This window comes from Prunus persica, chromosome G6 (assembly GCF_000346465.2).
Source record: "Prunus persica cultivar Lovell chromosome G6, Prunus_persica_NCBIv2, whole genome shotgun sequence".
NCBI lineage: Eukaryota > Viridiplantae > Streptophyta > Magnoliopsida > Rosales > Rosaceae > Prunus > Prunus persica.
Window position 1 is genome coordinate 7,329,161 of NC_034014.1, and position 14,958 is coordinate 7,344,118.

Here is a 14,958-nt window from a genome sequence, read left to right on the forward strand (position 1 = left end):
ATATGCAAATCCTTTTATTAAATAATAATAATAATAATAATCTGAATTTTTTGCACAGGGCCATACGTCCATCTTTAGCCGTTAGCAAACACGCAATGCTGAATGACGACCACCTTATCCATCTTAACTTAGATTTCATTGAATTCAATCATTTTAATGTTCTACTTAATTAACTTACAATCAACTTCGTGAGAATTCTTCGTGAGTTTAGTATTTGAACAAATTTCCTGTGACTTTTTTTCGAGTTAGAAGTTCATGATATCTTCCGAACTCATGAATACCTTGTGTAGGAAATATTTTATAATGGATATCTGGATATCTGTTTTCTTATGGAGGTTTGTGTACATTTGTTGTGACCTATATACATCAATAAAAACTTAGTATTAAAAAATAATTCCACTATTGTCCAAATACTTTATGGCATATCAGAGCAACGTAGCTCAATCGAGATATTGGAGTAAACTATATTTTTGGGAAAGCATTGATCTCAATCGAATAACTGCCAAAAAAACTGTGAAGGACTATCTCAGGATCGAGCAGATACAGGCGAAGGGCAAAGCAAACTATCGAGGGACAAAATGAAGACCAGGGCGATTGGAGGTCTATTGACCCACGCCTCAGCGCACAACCCCTTTTTAACTTGCGAAGCTACCCAATCAGCACCTAACCGAATCAAAGGAACCCGCTTTTGTTTAATTCAGTTTTGTTGGGCGTAGCAGGGATCAGTGGGAGAGCCAGGAAGTTTGTATAGAGGGGGCACCTCACATATTGAAATGACATTTGAATTTTTTTTACTTAATACAAAATCCCTAAATTTGATTATTATACTCTATTATTTTACATATTACATGAACTATCTACTCATCATTAATGCTAGCAGAAGATATTGATTCAAATTTCATGTACTTTGTTAAATACACACTAAGAAATTCCAATTATAGTTTATCACTACAAAATTTAGAGTCAAAATAAGACAAAAATAGATATAAAAAAGATAGTAATAATAGTGAAAAGAGAGAAATAAAAACATAAAAAGGGCCTCAATTAAATTTGATAAAAGATTGGTAATTGTGTTAAGAAAACAAAGGCCTCAATAAAATTGAAAGGGGGCATAGGAACCCCCGGCCTTAGCTTCCTCAGCCCCCGACAGGGACTAGAGTGGTGTATAGCTTTGAGCTTATTTTTTGTGTTTTTCTAGATCTCTTCCGAAGCCATTGCAAATAAATTATGCATTTTTTATGCACCAAATTAAGCATTTTTTCTGCAAATGTGATGGTTGTTTCCATTTCTAATTTGATTACCAATATGGTTGTGAGAGTATTCGTTTCATCAGGCATCTTCTTAGTCTTTGGTGCAATATATATGATGAATTTGACTTGATTTTTATTGGGAGTCAAGTGTTTTTAACTTTTAGTTTCTGTTACATTGGCGATAAACTATATACCAATTAGTTAGTTTTATTAGTTTTGAGTTTAGTTTGTGTTGGATTCTTGACACGCATAGGGTCGGCAATATGGTGGCGGATAACTTGACAAAGCTGAGCTTCAATTTTGACATGGGAGTTCACAGTTTTGACACACACCTATCCCTTCCAATTAGTGCAGTTTTCTAAGATGATCTACTAGTAGTAGGTAGCACGGCCTAGAGCCCGTTTGTACTAAAGTCTAGTAATTAGACCATTGGTCTGATTTTTGGATTCGGATCATCTGTTATGATTTTCTCTATCATGATTTGATTTATTTTTGTTCTCCACACGCCACCTTATTAAAATTTAATCTAAGGAACTTAAAAATTGACACATCATTCTTCAAGCAAAAACCCAATTTACTCCTAATTAGAAAAGAAAAACAATAACCTAACCCAACTAACGTCAAACTTAACGTCCTATCCCTTTCTTCTTCCTTTTTCTTCCTTCTTCCTGTCACACGTTTTCTTCCTGTCTATAATCACAATCCATTCTGGTTGTTGCAGCGTTTGTTTAGTGATAGAGCTTTGGTTGTTTAATATTGTTAATATTGAAATTGATGCCACCAAGTATGCTCAAGTGTGTCCTTAGAGTCGACAAATATGAAGGAGCTCCTCCAATGGAATGAACTATATGGACAAGGTGGATCCATAAAGAAAAAATCTCTCAACTATTTTATGTAAAATAGATTTTTTTTTTCTTTCTTTCTGTTTGTAAAAGTCCTTGTTTTCTTTATTCTTCTTCGTCCTGCTTAAAGGCATGGCAAGATGGGATCTTACATATATCCATGGAAATCCCATTGTAGGTCATGTTCCCATCTATCAAAAGAACAAAAAGCAAACTTATTTCCCCATATCCTTTGATGTGACGAGGGTGGTTGAAGAAAAAAAAAATTCCTTCGCTATTTTCCTGGATAAAAGAGGAATTATGTTCCAAGACCTGGATATTGGGATTGTTTTGTAAGGTTTACTAACTAATGAGTTATGGTTATTTTCTCGAATCAATGGATATGGAAAGATATATATATATATATATAATTTTGATATAGGAAAGAAAAAGGATTGTGATTACAGAATTTTGGAGAAATGAAAGCTTGGTGAGAGATAAGATTTTGGGGGCAGAGGCAGGAAGAAGACATGCTAAGGGGGAGCCAATGTTAAGTTTGATGTTAGCTGGGTTAGGGTATTGTTTTTCTTTTTTGTTTGAAGAATGATGCGTCAATTTTTAAGTCATTTAGGGCTCATTTGGTGCGCCTCCCTAACTTGGATTGGCTTGGATAAAAAATTATCTCATGTTTGTTGTCATATGGTTCTAGTTTTAAATATGATTAATAATCTGGGGCCCACCAAATACACATTCTTAATTGGGCTTAGTGAGACCCGTCTGTGAAGGGGGGACAAATAATCCCCACCTCATCGCTCGCGACTTCCTCCCCTCTCCACACCTTTGTCTTTGCCATCAGTTCCCACCCCATCACACCTCGTCACAGCCATCACCTCCCACCTAAGCACACACCTCGTCACAGCCATGGCCTCCAACCCTCATCCATGTCAACTGCTCTCTCTCTCTCTCTCTCTCTCTCTCTCTCTCTCTCTCTAAGTTTGCTACAAAACCCAAATGGAGGAAATAAATCAATTAATTCAAATCGCTTTTTCTTTATATGAAATTGGGGAAGAACCTCATAAAACAATAGCTAACCATCAAGCAATTCATCATCAAAGAATCCACCCAAGCAGAGCCTACTCAGAGAAGCAAATTCCCAAATTTAGATTGTGGGGTTTGGGCATGTGGCTATTGAAGAGAGAGGAGGGTGAAGAGAGAAATAGTGAAATAGGAAAAATGAGAGAATATAAAATTTTCAATTAAGAAGCAGAGAGACAAATAGATTGAGAAGAAGTGGAGAAGGAGAGAAGAGGGAGAAGAAGAAGATGTAGTCGCAAAGAACGAAAGAAGAAAAGTTAAGAAAACAAAACAAATAAATCTACTTGCCTTTTTTTTTAAAATTAAAAATAAAAAAGTCAAAAAATTTAGTCATAGTCCAATCGCACACCAAACACAGTACAAGTTTTATCCAGCTTATACCAAGCCAAGCCAATTTAAGACAGTCCCAATATTTAGTCTAGTCCATGACAATCCCGCTTACCAAACGAGCCCTTAGATTAAATGTTAATGAGATGGCCTGTGAAAGACAAAAATCAAGCAAATAATAGTAGAGAAAATCAGAGTAGAGAATCCAAGTCCCTGATTTTTTGTGTTCTTTTGGCTTTCAGCCAAGCATGGACGAAACTACATACAATACAAGGCTACACTGGACTGTAGTCTAAGAAGCTTTTTGAAGAAATTTGTTTTCAGCCTACTGTAGCCAATGTAGGTTTTTGAAGAAAAACAAAATTAAATAGCCCACCAACTTGACATTTCTGTTAGGGCCCTCGTTTTGTGGGCTTTTTGGTGGTTGCCCCATTATTTCTATGAAGGCATATAAAAAATTAATAAATAAACTCAATAATAGAGAAATATTATTTTTCTATAGTATGTTTTGTGGTTTTCTCTATTATTCTTGTGTTAATCCTTTTGTTGCATTTAATTTGTATGTTTTTTATGCTAAATTTTAGGGGTGGGCACGGTTCGGTTTGGACCGGTTTTTGCCTCAAATTAGAACCGATCCGATACTATTCATCCGGTTTGGTTCGGTTCGGTTTTAATAAAAAAAATTCAAAAACTGTCCGGTTCGGTTTGAACCGGTTCCGGTTCGGTTTTGAACCGGATTATAAAAATTATTTTTTTAAATTATTTTTTAATACAATTCTCAACTGAAATATTATTTTTTTACTTGAAAATTAACAAATTATTCAATTTCATATAAAAAATAAATATTAAAGTTAGAAAAGAGAGATATTTTGACATTGAACTTGGATAAATATTAAGTTTTTTTTAGTGAAATTAAAAATATAGCATTAAATATAAATATATATTGAAATTATATATATTGTTAGTTTCACCGGTTCGGTTCGGCCCGGTTCGGTTTTTGAAGATATGGAACCGGATCCGGAACCGGTCCAAACCGGTCCGGTTCGGTTTTTGACCGGTTTTTGACTTTTTGGTCAACTCGGTTTTTTTCCGGTTTGGTTCGGTGCGATTCGGTTTGGATTTCCGGTTCGCCGGTTTGAGTGCCCACCCCTACTAAATTTATTGAAAATTAGTTTATAGGGCTATAAACTAACATGGTTTATATAATTTAATATATACTTTTATTTCTCAAAAAAAATATATAAATTGTAAGTTAAAAAATATCATTAAATTTTAAGCTAAAATTTTTAGCTAGCCCATCCATCGAAAAATTTCTAATTCTGCCCTTGCCTGCCCTTGCAGCCAAGATCATTGCAAATAAATTTTCTATCAGCCATAACACACATTTCATTTTTCATACACCATTTGGCTGTGTTTTTCTGCTCATAGTTTGTTTTTCTAATTTTTGGTGTTCTTCTGGCCTTCAGCCAAGACAATTGTGCTGATTTTTTTTTCTTTTTCTTTTTTGGTTTTTCTGGCTTTCAGCCGAGACTATTGCAAACAAATTTCCTATCTGTCATAACATATTTCATTTTTGATACACCAAATTAAGTCTGTTTCTGGAAATGTGACGGTGTTTTCATTTTCTGGGGAAAAAAAGAAAACATCCATTCTCCTTTTTCCAAAAGATAAAAATGAAAAATAGTAGAAAAAGACATCTAAAGAAGCCAAATCGTTGGCACTAGTTGAGCAGGAACAATGATAAAATTTACAACGTTACAAACTGCAGGAGTGACATACAAAATACAGAGATATTCAAGAACACCTATAAATGTGCTAACATAGAAGACCATTTAGCCAAATTGGAATATCGATATCAAATAAATACTAGACTCTACCTCCCACACAAAACGAACACACAAAGTGGGCTTAATAGGGAAAAAAAATGCAGCATTAGGGTGGAGGAGGACCAGGCTCGAAGAGTGGAGGGCAGCAGCATCTACATAGACCGCAGCAGCACAGCATCCACAAACTGCAGAATGAGAACCAAATTAAAATTGAAAATTCAAGAAAAAAAGAAGAAGATATGATTGTCAAAGCTCAGCTTCCAGAAAATTGAAGTGAAAAAGTCTTACAATAATTCTAAGCATCCTCCTTGATCATAGGGAGCAGGAGCCGGGGCCGGGGCTGGGGCCAGCAGCGGCGCGTTAGGCGGTGGTGGCGGATCCATCTCTGGCAGGTGATTGGCAGGTGAGGGGACTAGTCTAAAGAAAAGTGTATATATATATATATATATCTGTGATCCAACACAGCATGCTATCCCCAAGTCATACACAGCCCCCAACAACCATTCAAAGGAAGTTCCAAGGCTTTGTATGATGTTGCCCAACTAACAACACATGGAAGTTTAAGTGTGCCCTGGACAAACTACTCCTTCTTGCTAATGGATGAACTCACCCAAACTAACAACATTTTTTTGGACATGCATGAGAAAGTAAGAATCAGTCAAGTTTCAGTGGATCTTGTACCACAGATGGACAGAATATTCCAATGCAATTAGGATTAGACTGTCCAGTCTAGGCCAAAAGCTTGAAGGAAATTGGCATAATTTTTTGCATTCAATTAGTTGTAAAAATATACCGAGGAGTGCTTGGAACAGTCGCCCACGCACATGAGTGACTTTCGGACATTAATGGAGTGGGACATACTTGCATCAATTGTTGGCAATACAAGTAAAGTGCTTGCTACTTTCGGGTTTCGGCCATTAATGGAGTGGGACATACTTGCATCAATGGTTGGCAATACAAGTGCTTGCTTGTCTTTACCTCTTTGCATTTCCCTTTAAATTTGGGACTAGGAAGTAGAGTTTCAATCTTATTGAGACATATTAGAGATTTGTGCTACAAGGATCTTTAGAGTGTTCAAATGATAAATCATTTTCCATACATAATCTATCACAAGAGTTCCTTCACTCATTTTAGTTTTCAGTGTTTCTCTCAGATCTAATTGCTTAGTATGTTTGACCATAGAAAAAAGTTCTAGTGACCATGTGAGAGCAATTATGGGTTTGACCTTATTGATGTGAGAAAAAATAATGATTAAATTGTGACCAGAGCTGACTGTTATCTTCTCTACCAGAGCTGACTGTAAATTGAACCAAGGTACTTCCAAAACTACACTTTTGCATGACTGGAATTACAAGCAGCATACCATCCGTTTCATCTTCTAACATAATTTTCTATGATTTATGTTCTGTACAACAACCAAAGAACATACATGAATACAACAAACTAATTTGTGTGATCAGAGAATAGCCTATGATTTTTCTTCCCTTATCTTCTTCAAAGAAAAAAAGTGTAGAGAGGAACAAGTCTTCACAAACCTGCCTGCTTCCTCATGACTTCTTTGAGCAACCAATATTGAAGAAGAATCCGAAACAAGCTGGTACCATATTCATGTTACCAAGGCTAGATTCACCCAAGTTGCGTATTTTCGTTTTTTGTCATAGGGGCTTGGCATTTGCTAGGCAAAATGACTCAAACCTGGGTTCCGTTAAGTCCACTGTCTCATCATCAGAGGCCCGCCAACTCCTAGCGTTTGAAGTCAAGAGGATCAATCTCTCCATATAGTTATCTGAAACGGTGTCTGTACGTTTTTCGGCGCAGAGATTACGATCAATATCCAGTGGCAGTGAACACCGAACTGAACCTTTACTGGATCTGGCTCGCCTTAGTTCCTCAGCATCTTTATGACCATCCGTGCCCATGTGCTGTCCAGAATGAGTATTCAGATCAGGTCTTTATTTTTATTGTTTAAAATTGTACATTATGAAGAGATGACCTCCAGAGGACACATGAAAAGTTAAAAAGTTAGACTGTTTACTGATCAAGTAAATGCACTTTTTTAATTTATCAAATTTAGATTTAATGTAATTACAAGTAAAAGAACCGTTAAGGAGAAAATTAGTTTACCTTCCTATGGTTTTTACAATACTACAGCAGAAAATGGATGACTTATCAACCAGAGAGACGTGTAAAATCTCAGTACTACGTACTACGAATTAGGACATGGTTGATGAAAAATAATTACCTGAAAAAGATTCACAGGAAAGTTTCTCCTTTTAGATCTCTCTGGGACAATAGTTGACAGGATTTGGACGACCTCACTCATGTTTGGTCTAGCATCAGGATCCAACAGTAGACATTCTTTTGCTAAGAAAGCCATTATCTGCATCTCTTCTTCTGGGAAGTTTCCAGCCAGATCTGGATCGGCCAACTCTGTGATTACTCGCCTACTATCCTGTAAACGAGGTGTAGCCTAAAACAAAGATAAAAATGCTACATCAATTTTTATATTTTTATTACCCCATCGATTTTTTCTTGAACTGATTCATGTTGATATTTCACATGAAGTTTACATTATTTATATTAGTTATTCAAAATCTACAGGGCACCATATGTACTTTATTCCTAGGGCCTCAAGTTGTAGGGGGCCACCCTTGAAACTTAGCAAACATGCAAAGTGCATTTGGGAAATTTAGCCTTCTGGTAATAAAAGGAAAACTTCCATGCAACAACATGGTAAAGGGTTCCTTACCCATATGACAAGGCTTTCTTCTCCCTTGCTGCTTGATTTGTGAATGGGCTTCCGACCAGTGATAAGCTCAAGAAGAACTACACCAAAACTGAAAACATCTGACTTAAGGGAAGCTCTTCCAACAATCGCATACTCTGGTGCAAAATAACCAAAAGTCCCCTGCATTCTTGCTGGAGAACTAGAAGCGCTAGGGAGACCATCGGCTTTCAAGCGTTTTGCCATACCAAGATCAGTTATCTGCACGGTACATATAAAAGTACTTTAAAATATAAGAGATGTGTGCCAAATATGCACTACAAAATTAGACTTATCTTCGAGTTCCTAACAGCAAATTAAACTGTGTTTGTAGCTAAATCCATTGCCAGTATATATTTCTTCCTCTTCATTCTTCATAGAATTGAGGATTTCAATGGAAGTCTCAAATAACCAAATCTTACTTTTGCTTGCCAATTTTCATCCAGAAGAATGTTTGTGGATTTGACATCTCTATGCAGAATTCTTGGAGCAGCTGCTTCATGGAGATATTCCAAACCCCTTGCAGCTCCAATGGCAATTGCAACTCGAGTACCCCAATCCACGTTTTTTCCTTCATCTCCATCCAAACAATCTCTCAGGTTACCATTATTCATGTATTCAAATACCAATAGTCTCTCAGCATTTTTTCCATGGATTTCAAAGCAGTAGCCAAGCAAAGGCACCACATGATAATGATGAAGTCTGGATAACATTTCAATCTGAGGAAAAGAACAGATTAGTAAAGTTATTTCTTGTATTAAGAAACCAACAGGATCTTGATGTATTTCGGCAAACTCACTGCAGGATGAGGTATTACCTCTGTTATAAAGACAGAGTCCGAATCAGGCCCTTGCTGAGCTTTTAGACGCTTAACTGCCACGATTCTGCCACCTTTGAGCTGACCACGATAGACATAGCTACTTCCACCAAGTCCTATTAGATTGGAATTTGAAAACTTATCGGTAGCACTTTCCAGTTCGAAGTACGAAAATTGAATAATTGCTCCAGGTGTAGCTCGTATTTTGCTCTTAAATAAGCAAGAGGTAAAGCACCCTGTGAATGGAAACAGAATAGTTATAGTAATTCCTGTACCAAAGCACAATATGGAGAAAACTAAAAGCACACGTTGGGAGAAACGCAAAGAAAAATATACAATAAAAAGCAGATCAGGTTTAAAGGTATGAATTAAGAAATGAACAGGTATATTGTTCTTTTCTTTTGGTCGAAAGATGAACAGACGTATAAAGATTAAGAAAACACGCTTCGTTAAAAAAAAAAAAAAAAAAATCCTTAGACTAAATTACCTGTGCCTTTATTGATGGGCGAATCCATATTAATTTTGGTCTCAAACACTGAGGAACTCTTATGGCTAATTAAGTTGGTAGCACTGTTGCAACTTGTTTCCTTGTCTGATGAAAATAATGGTGGTTGAATAGGGCACTTGTTCCTTCGACAGAAGTAGCATGCCACCGAGGCAAGAAAAGCAAGAGTTGTCAGTATGACACATACCAAAAGAATAATCACAACAACTTTGCTTGGAATGTGTTTTTTTGAAGATTTTGCTGCATTGAGAGATCCTGTTAAGAAGCAATAAAAAGGCAGAACAATCAAATGACTTCAGATAAACAAGCAATGTCTATACGGAACATATTATTGGCGCATCAATACTTATAAGTCAAAAAGATATAGCAAAACGTGGGATGTGTGTAAACAAGAATATCTGGAGTGATTTCTTTCTATTTAAAACAAGCTATGGGTGCATCAATGAATAAGTCAGAGAAACAGCAAAACATGGGATGTGCGTCAATGGGATTCTCACAGTAATCCAAAATCCATGGTCACAAAAAGCAATCAGCTTTTAAAGAATAGCATGATTTGCCATTATTCTCTGTAAAGTGTATCAGTTGAAATAAAATTATGTTTAATTTTTTTGGTAAGGTGACAACTTATAATTATAGAGTTATTTAAAAGAAACATTAGTGGGTGTGAGTGGGTGTACGTGTGCTAGAGAGAGAGAGAGAGAGAGAGACAGAGAGAGAGAGAGAGAGACAGAGAGAGAGACAGAGAGAGAGAGAGAGAGAGAGTACCATAAGTGCAATTGCAGGCTGTAAAACAATTAGTATCATGACTGTCAGCAGCCACTTTAGGAAGCTGATCAGCAGCACATATACACGTCCATCTAGTACTACTTCCAGCATCTATATCAGAAGCAAATTCAGTTTAGCATGTCATATACCATATAAGGTCATCCTCATCACAAAAAAGCAGGTATATAAGAATAGACCAACCGGGGAAAGAAAAAGGCTCTTTCTTAATCACCACAATGAACTTGCAACATGCAAGGATTTAAAGTATTTCTTGATTTATGAAATCAACTTCAAAAGACATTCTACCTAAACATTGAGCGGAAAAATACATTGGTTCTTCAAAGCCCTTATTCTTTCAATTTGAACATCTGAAGAATCTTCTATATCCATAAAAATTAGTATTTTTTTTAAAATAAAAAATATATATATATGAAAGTGCATTCATGAGCATTAAACACAGACAGACATAAAGAGATGACAGAATGAACAATTTGTTAAACGTTTATCAGCAGAAATGTTATATCAAAAGAAGTGGAAAGATTTTGGGTAATTATACCATAAAGATCAGCGGCATACCCTGACTGCAATTACAGGATGCTGAACAGTAAGGTTCTAGAGTGTAGCTCTGGTTTCCTTGATATGACAAAGAGCATCTGCATGTCCAGTCTGTTGCATTAGAAGTACTGGAAACCTCATCTGCCACAATAATTCAGAAAATAAAATTCACAGATATTATTTAAACGATATTGATACTATGAAGAAATTTCATGGATAACCTTATCTAATATGGAAAAGCTCAAGGCTCTGTAAAAAGGGAAACACTAATTGCTGCCTATTTGGCTGTTGTAAAAGTATAGGTATCACATATCACAAATCAACATGCTTAATTACAGTTTTCAAGGCAAGGAAATAAGCCAAATAAAGACTCCAGAAGCCTGTCGATGCAATGCACCAGGGTAAGGAATTGCAATATCAATAACCTTTTTTTATAAATATATCAATAACAAGAAAATCAATACTACTAACCACAAAGGCTTTGCTGAATCCAGATCAAGCTTATGACGCAAGCAAGGGCAACAACTTCCACTTGGAACTTCATTTACTCTACCTGAACATTACAAAAATGAAAATCACATGTGTAAAATAATAATAAAGACTAAGAACACATTTTCAGGTCTTGCTGATGGAAGACATAAAAGGAACAATCAGGTAAGGATCGACTAAAAATGATTCCCATAACGATGGTGTAAATATGAACAGCAGCTATGACAACTTTTGTATTTTACAAAAAAACTCAATATATTGTTAAGAATCTAATGGCATAGAAGTCTCAATATACCAAAGCAGGAAAATATATATATATATATATATCATGATAATAAACCTTCATTAGGTTGGGGAGAAAAAAGGTTTACTCTTCAAACGTCTTTGGTCTGAAACCCTCTGGAAGTTTGAACACAACCATAGACATTCAAACAAATTTCTAATATAACTTTAAAATAACTTCGTTAAAGTTTTTTTTCCATGAATGAAAGGAAACCAAGATGATGACAACAATGTGAAATTATACAATTATAATATTTCAACTATGATTCAAAACCTTTATATTAGAAAAATAATAATTTTAAAATATTCAAGGGAAGAGAAAAACACTAAACTCAGACCAGAGTTTAGACATGATATTCTCATAAATCTGAAATGCACAAAACATCTGGAACAAAAACAATAGAAAGTTAGACAAGCATATAAAGGTAAAATATGGCAGGTAGGAGTGGCTAAATTCATGGTTGGCCAACAAATTTGAAGCTAACAATTGATTGCAATCTACTGTACTCTATATTCAAGCAAGATAAAACAGTATAACATGAAGTCCGTCTACACTAGCTCAGGGTATTGTCAAGTTTTCAACACAAAATTTTGGCTTAAACAACCCCACAAAATAATTGCTGACTCACGGTCACGAATAGCTTTACCCAGTCTGATAATTATATACAACTAAAAACATAAATGCAGAAATGACCATTAAGACAACCACATTGCATTAGTTATTAAAAGCTGTGACTGCAGTATAGTTACATCAAAATAAATCAAAGATGGAAAATTCAAGGCTTGCCGGTTGGGGACCAAGCAGAAATTGGCCCAACAAACGAGCCCACTGCCCCCATCTATCATCAACGCAGTACTTCTTCTAGCAGTCCTACATGTCGTATTTTAAACTAATAGCTCTTTTAAACTGCCTCCCCAAACAAAATTATACTTTCTTCAAAGTAACTACACAACACATTGCTTCTTTATTTGGTCAAAAGAAAAAAAGTAGAAAACTGACATTGCTTTTAAACAGAAAGAAAGCAGAAACTTAAGGACAATCAACACACCCGAGAAGGTAAAGAACAACAGCAGAACGCAAACTATGAGCTTGACCTGGAGTCTTAACAAAGTACAAAGTGAAAAGTAACAAGCATCCAGCTCAAAGCTCTCAAAATGGTGAAAACTGATGCCCCTAATCTACTCCCTCAGAGTCTAAACACGAGTATAAGTAAGCAAACTAGAGCTTAGCAAAAACAATATAACAAATACTGGATAAGTCTAATGTACGCAAACCCATCAGAAATGATGGTGTGAATCTAGAAAATGGACAATGCAGAAAGGACCATGTGACAGAAAATACACGGGAAAGAGACCAACGGGGTTCTTGAAAAAACGATTGAGAAATAAGGAAAATGGCTCAAAACAAGCCCATCATCCACCTCTCTGAGAGCTACCCTTCTGCAAATCAGAAAGAGACCCCTCAGCTGTAGCTATATCTAATCCACATTATAGATTGAAACCCCAAAATCTGTTTACTTTTTTAAGTGTCATAGAAATGTGGGTCAATATTCAATAATTGAACTTTCTAAACTTTTCAAAAATTCAGACACCCAACGGTTAAAATTTTTAAAACTTTTCTTTTTTAATCATTTTGGGAAATAACGGTTATAAATTTATATAGACTTCGCTTCAAAGACAGATAATCATACATTGTATTGTTGGGTCCGTAAAGCGACCAAACCTCTGAGGTCACATTGGGCCCCACATATCTGTCGGCTGTGGGAGGTGGGCCCAGTATTCGGTCGTAATGAGCCAGGCTTAATAGGACAACGTGAATGGGTGATAGTATGACATACACCGTTAGTTGAGAAATACTACAAAGCCTCTTCACCAACCAAATTTTTTTCTCAAAGACCAAAACTTTTGTAAAATTCTGGTCACCAACCCTAGCATATGGCATCTTAACTTTTCATTTGTTAATTCAAAATCAAACGAAGTTCCAAATTCAAATATAAACAAATGAAATTCAAAAAATTTGGGTTTGATTTGTTGGGTAATCTTCTATTTCTATGTTATATTGTGAGAGTGAGCACATGAGGGGTAGGAAATTTTCCCCAGATTTGATATATATATAACCTAACTAGAAAAGATCAAAGCTTCGGAGGAAAAATGGGATGCAACGCAACCTAATAATGACGTGGCATTGACTTCAACAAAAAGAAAAAAATAATAATGGGTTCATTACTAATATACTTAATTACTAAAGTACCCATGATAATGGCCTTAAATACAATAGTGTCCAAATAAGCAGCGGTTTCCTCTTCCGCCGCAAGCTAGAATTAGTCTACCAGATCCGTACTGAAGAAAATCAAAAAGCAAAAAAGCAGGGAACCAACCAAAGAACCGCGGGAAGTGAAATTTCGGATTTTACCTTGAATGAATAGAATTTATCGACAAATATGGCTTCTGCGAGACTGTGACTCTGTGCTGTCTCCTCGGCGGTGCTAGAGAAGCCAGAAAAGAACAACAGCTGAAGAAGCACTTTTGAAAAACCGAGACGGCTTTTTGAGGTTAGGCATTTCTCACTGCGATTCGGATCCGATTTACAATAGCTTCAACAGTCATATTGGAGAAATTTTCAGAGAGAGAGAGAGAGAGAGCCTCCATTTTCAGTGAATTAGAAGCTCGAAATGCTTCTTCTTCGGCTGAAGAGATGAGAGTGAGAGTGAGAGTTTCGGTGAGAGGGACGCATAATAATGAGAGTTGATGCTGTAGCGCTGAGGTGGCGCCCTCTCGCTTTCCGAGGTCGTCCTCCGTGGGACCCACTATTAGTGTTATTTATTTCTTTTCTCAATGGAATAAAGAGTAATACTATACTTATTACATTTTTATTTCATATTTTTATATCACATAACATAATATGGCATGTCTATATTATATATTAAATTAATTAAATTAATGAAGTATATTTTAATTAAGACAATTAGAAAAATAAATATTAGAATAAATTAAATAATTTTAATTGATATAGCTGTTCACCTCAATTGCTACATAAAATAGTATAAAGATGTGATAAGAGTAGAAAAAAAGAATTCAAGTCTTACATGGCAGTCCATGTGGGGCTCAGATCTTACCAGTCACTTATCCTCGAAATGATGAATATCTTTTTTAATTATTATTTTATAATCTCGGAATGATGATTTTAAAGATGTAGAATATTGTTCACAAAATAAAGGAAAGTAGAATATCATTGTGAATTTGTTATATGTTTATATTTTTATAATGAAAAATTAATTTTCACCACTTTGTTTTTTAGACCAATCACTTTAATTTTGAATTTTCACAGAAGAATCACAAAATTACATGTTCAGAAACACAATTCCAAGCCTTGAAAGAAGGATTTTCACTCCAGACCACAGCTCGGCTAAACAAACCGAACCTTAAGCAAAGCCCCAAAGGATAAAAGCCTATAGAGGTGCA

The 14,958-nt window shown here is 35.7% G+C and overlaps 1 protein-coding gene across 5 annotated transcripts; it reads right to left on the reverse strand.

Annotated features, from left to right (window-relative positions):
- LOC18772706 (receptor-like serine/threonine-protein kinase NCRK) lies at positions 6,620-14,210 on the reverse strand. Of its 5 annotated transcripts, none has more exons than XM_020566359.1 (10): positions 13,910-14,210; positions 11,197-11,278; positions 10,747-10,866; positions 10,171-10,281; positions 9,394-9,660; positions 8,901-9,136; positions 8,506-8,802; positions 8,069-8,305; positions 7,562-7,789; positions 6,620-7,241 (listed from the first exon to the last, which is right to left on the reverse strand). In XM_020566359.1, exons 2-10 carry the CDS (start codon positions 11,267-11,269, stop codon positions 6,975-6,977), a joined length of 1,836 nt encoding a protein of 611 aa, XP_020421948.1. In that variant the 5' UTR covers positions 11,270-11,278; positions 13,910-14,210; the 3' UTR covers positions 6,620-6,974. The 5 variants fall into 5 exon arrangements, with proteins under 5 accessions (XP_020421948.1, XP_007208315.1, XP_020421945.1 ...); XM_007208253.2 differs by having other exon boundaries at positions 9,388-9,660; positions 13,910-14,209; XM_020566356.1 differs by lacking the exon at positions 13,910-14,210 and adding an exon at positions 12,546-12,834 and having other exon boundaries at positions 9,388-9,660.

What these genes read in the sequence shown, in the direction of transcription:
- LOC18772706 (XM_007208253.2), bottom strand. Translation starts at nt 11,269, where the DNA reads ATGAAGTTCCAAGTGGAAGTTGTTGCCCTTGCTTGCGTCATAAGCTTG. An exon ending in GATTCAGCAAAGCCTTTGTG is followed by an intron (nt 10,867 to 11,196) that starts GTTAGTAGTATT and finishes TTATTGTGGCAG; the next exon opens with ATGAGGTTTCCAGTACTTCT. An exon ending in ACTCTGTCTTTATAACAGAG is followed by an intron (nt 8,803 to 8,900) that starts GTAATACCTCAT and finishes TCTTTTCCTCAG; the next exon opens with ATTGAAATGTTATCCAGACT.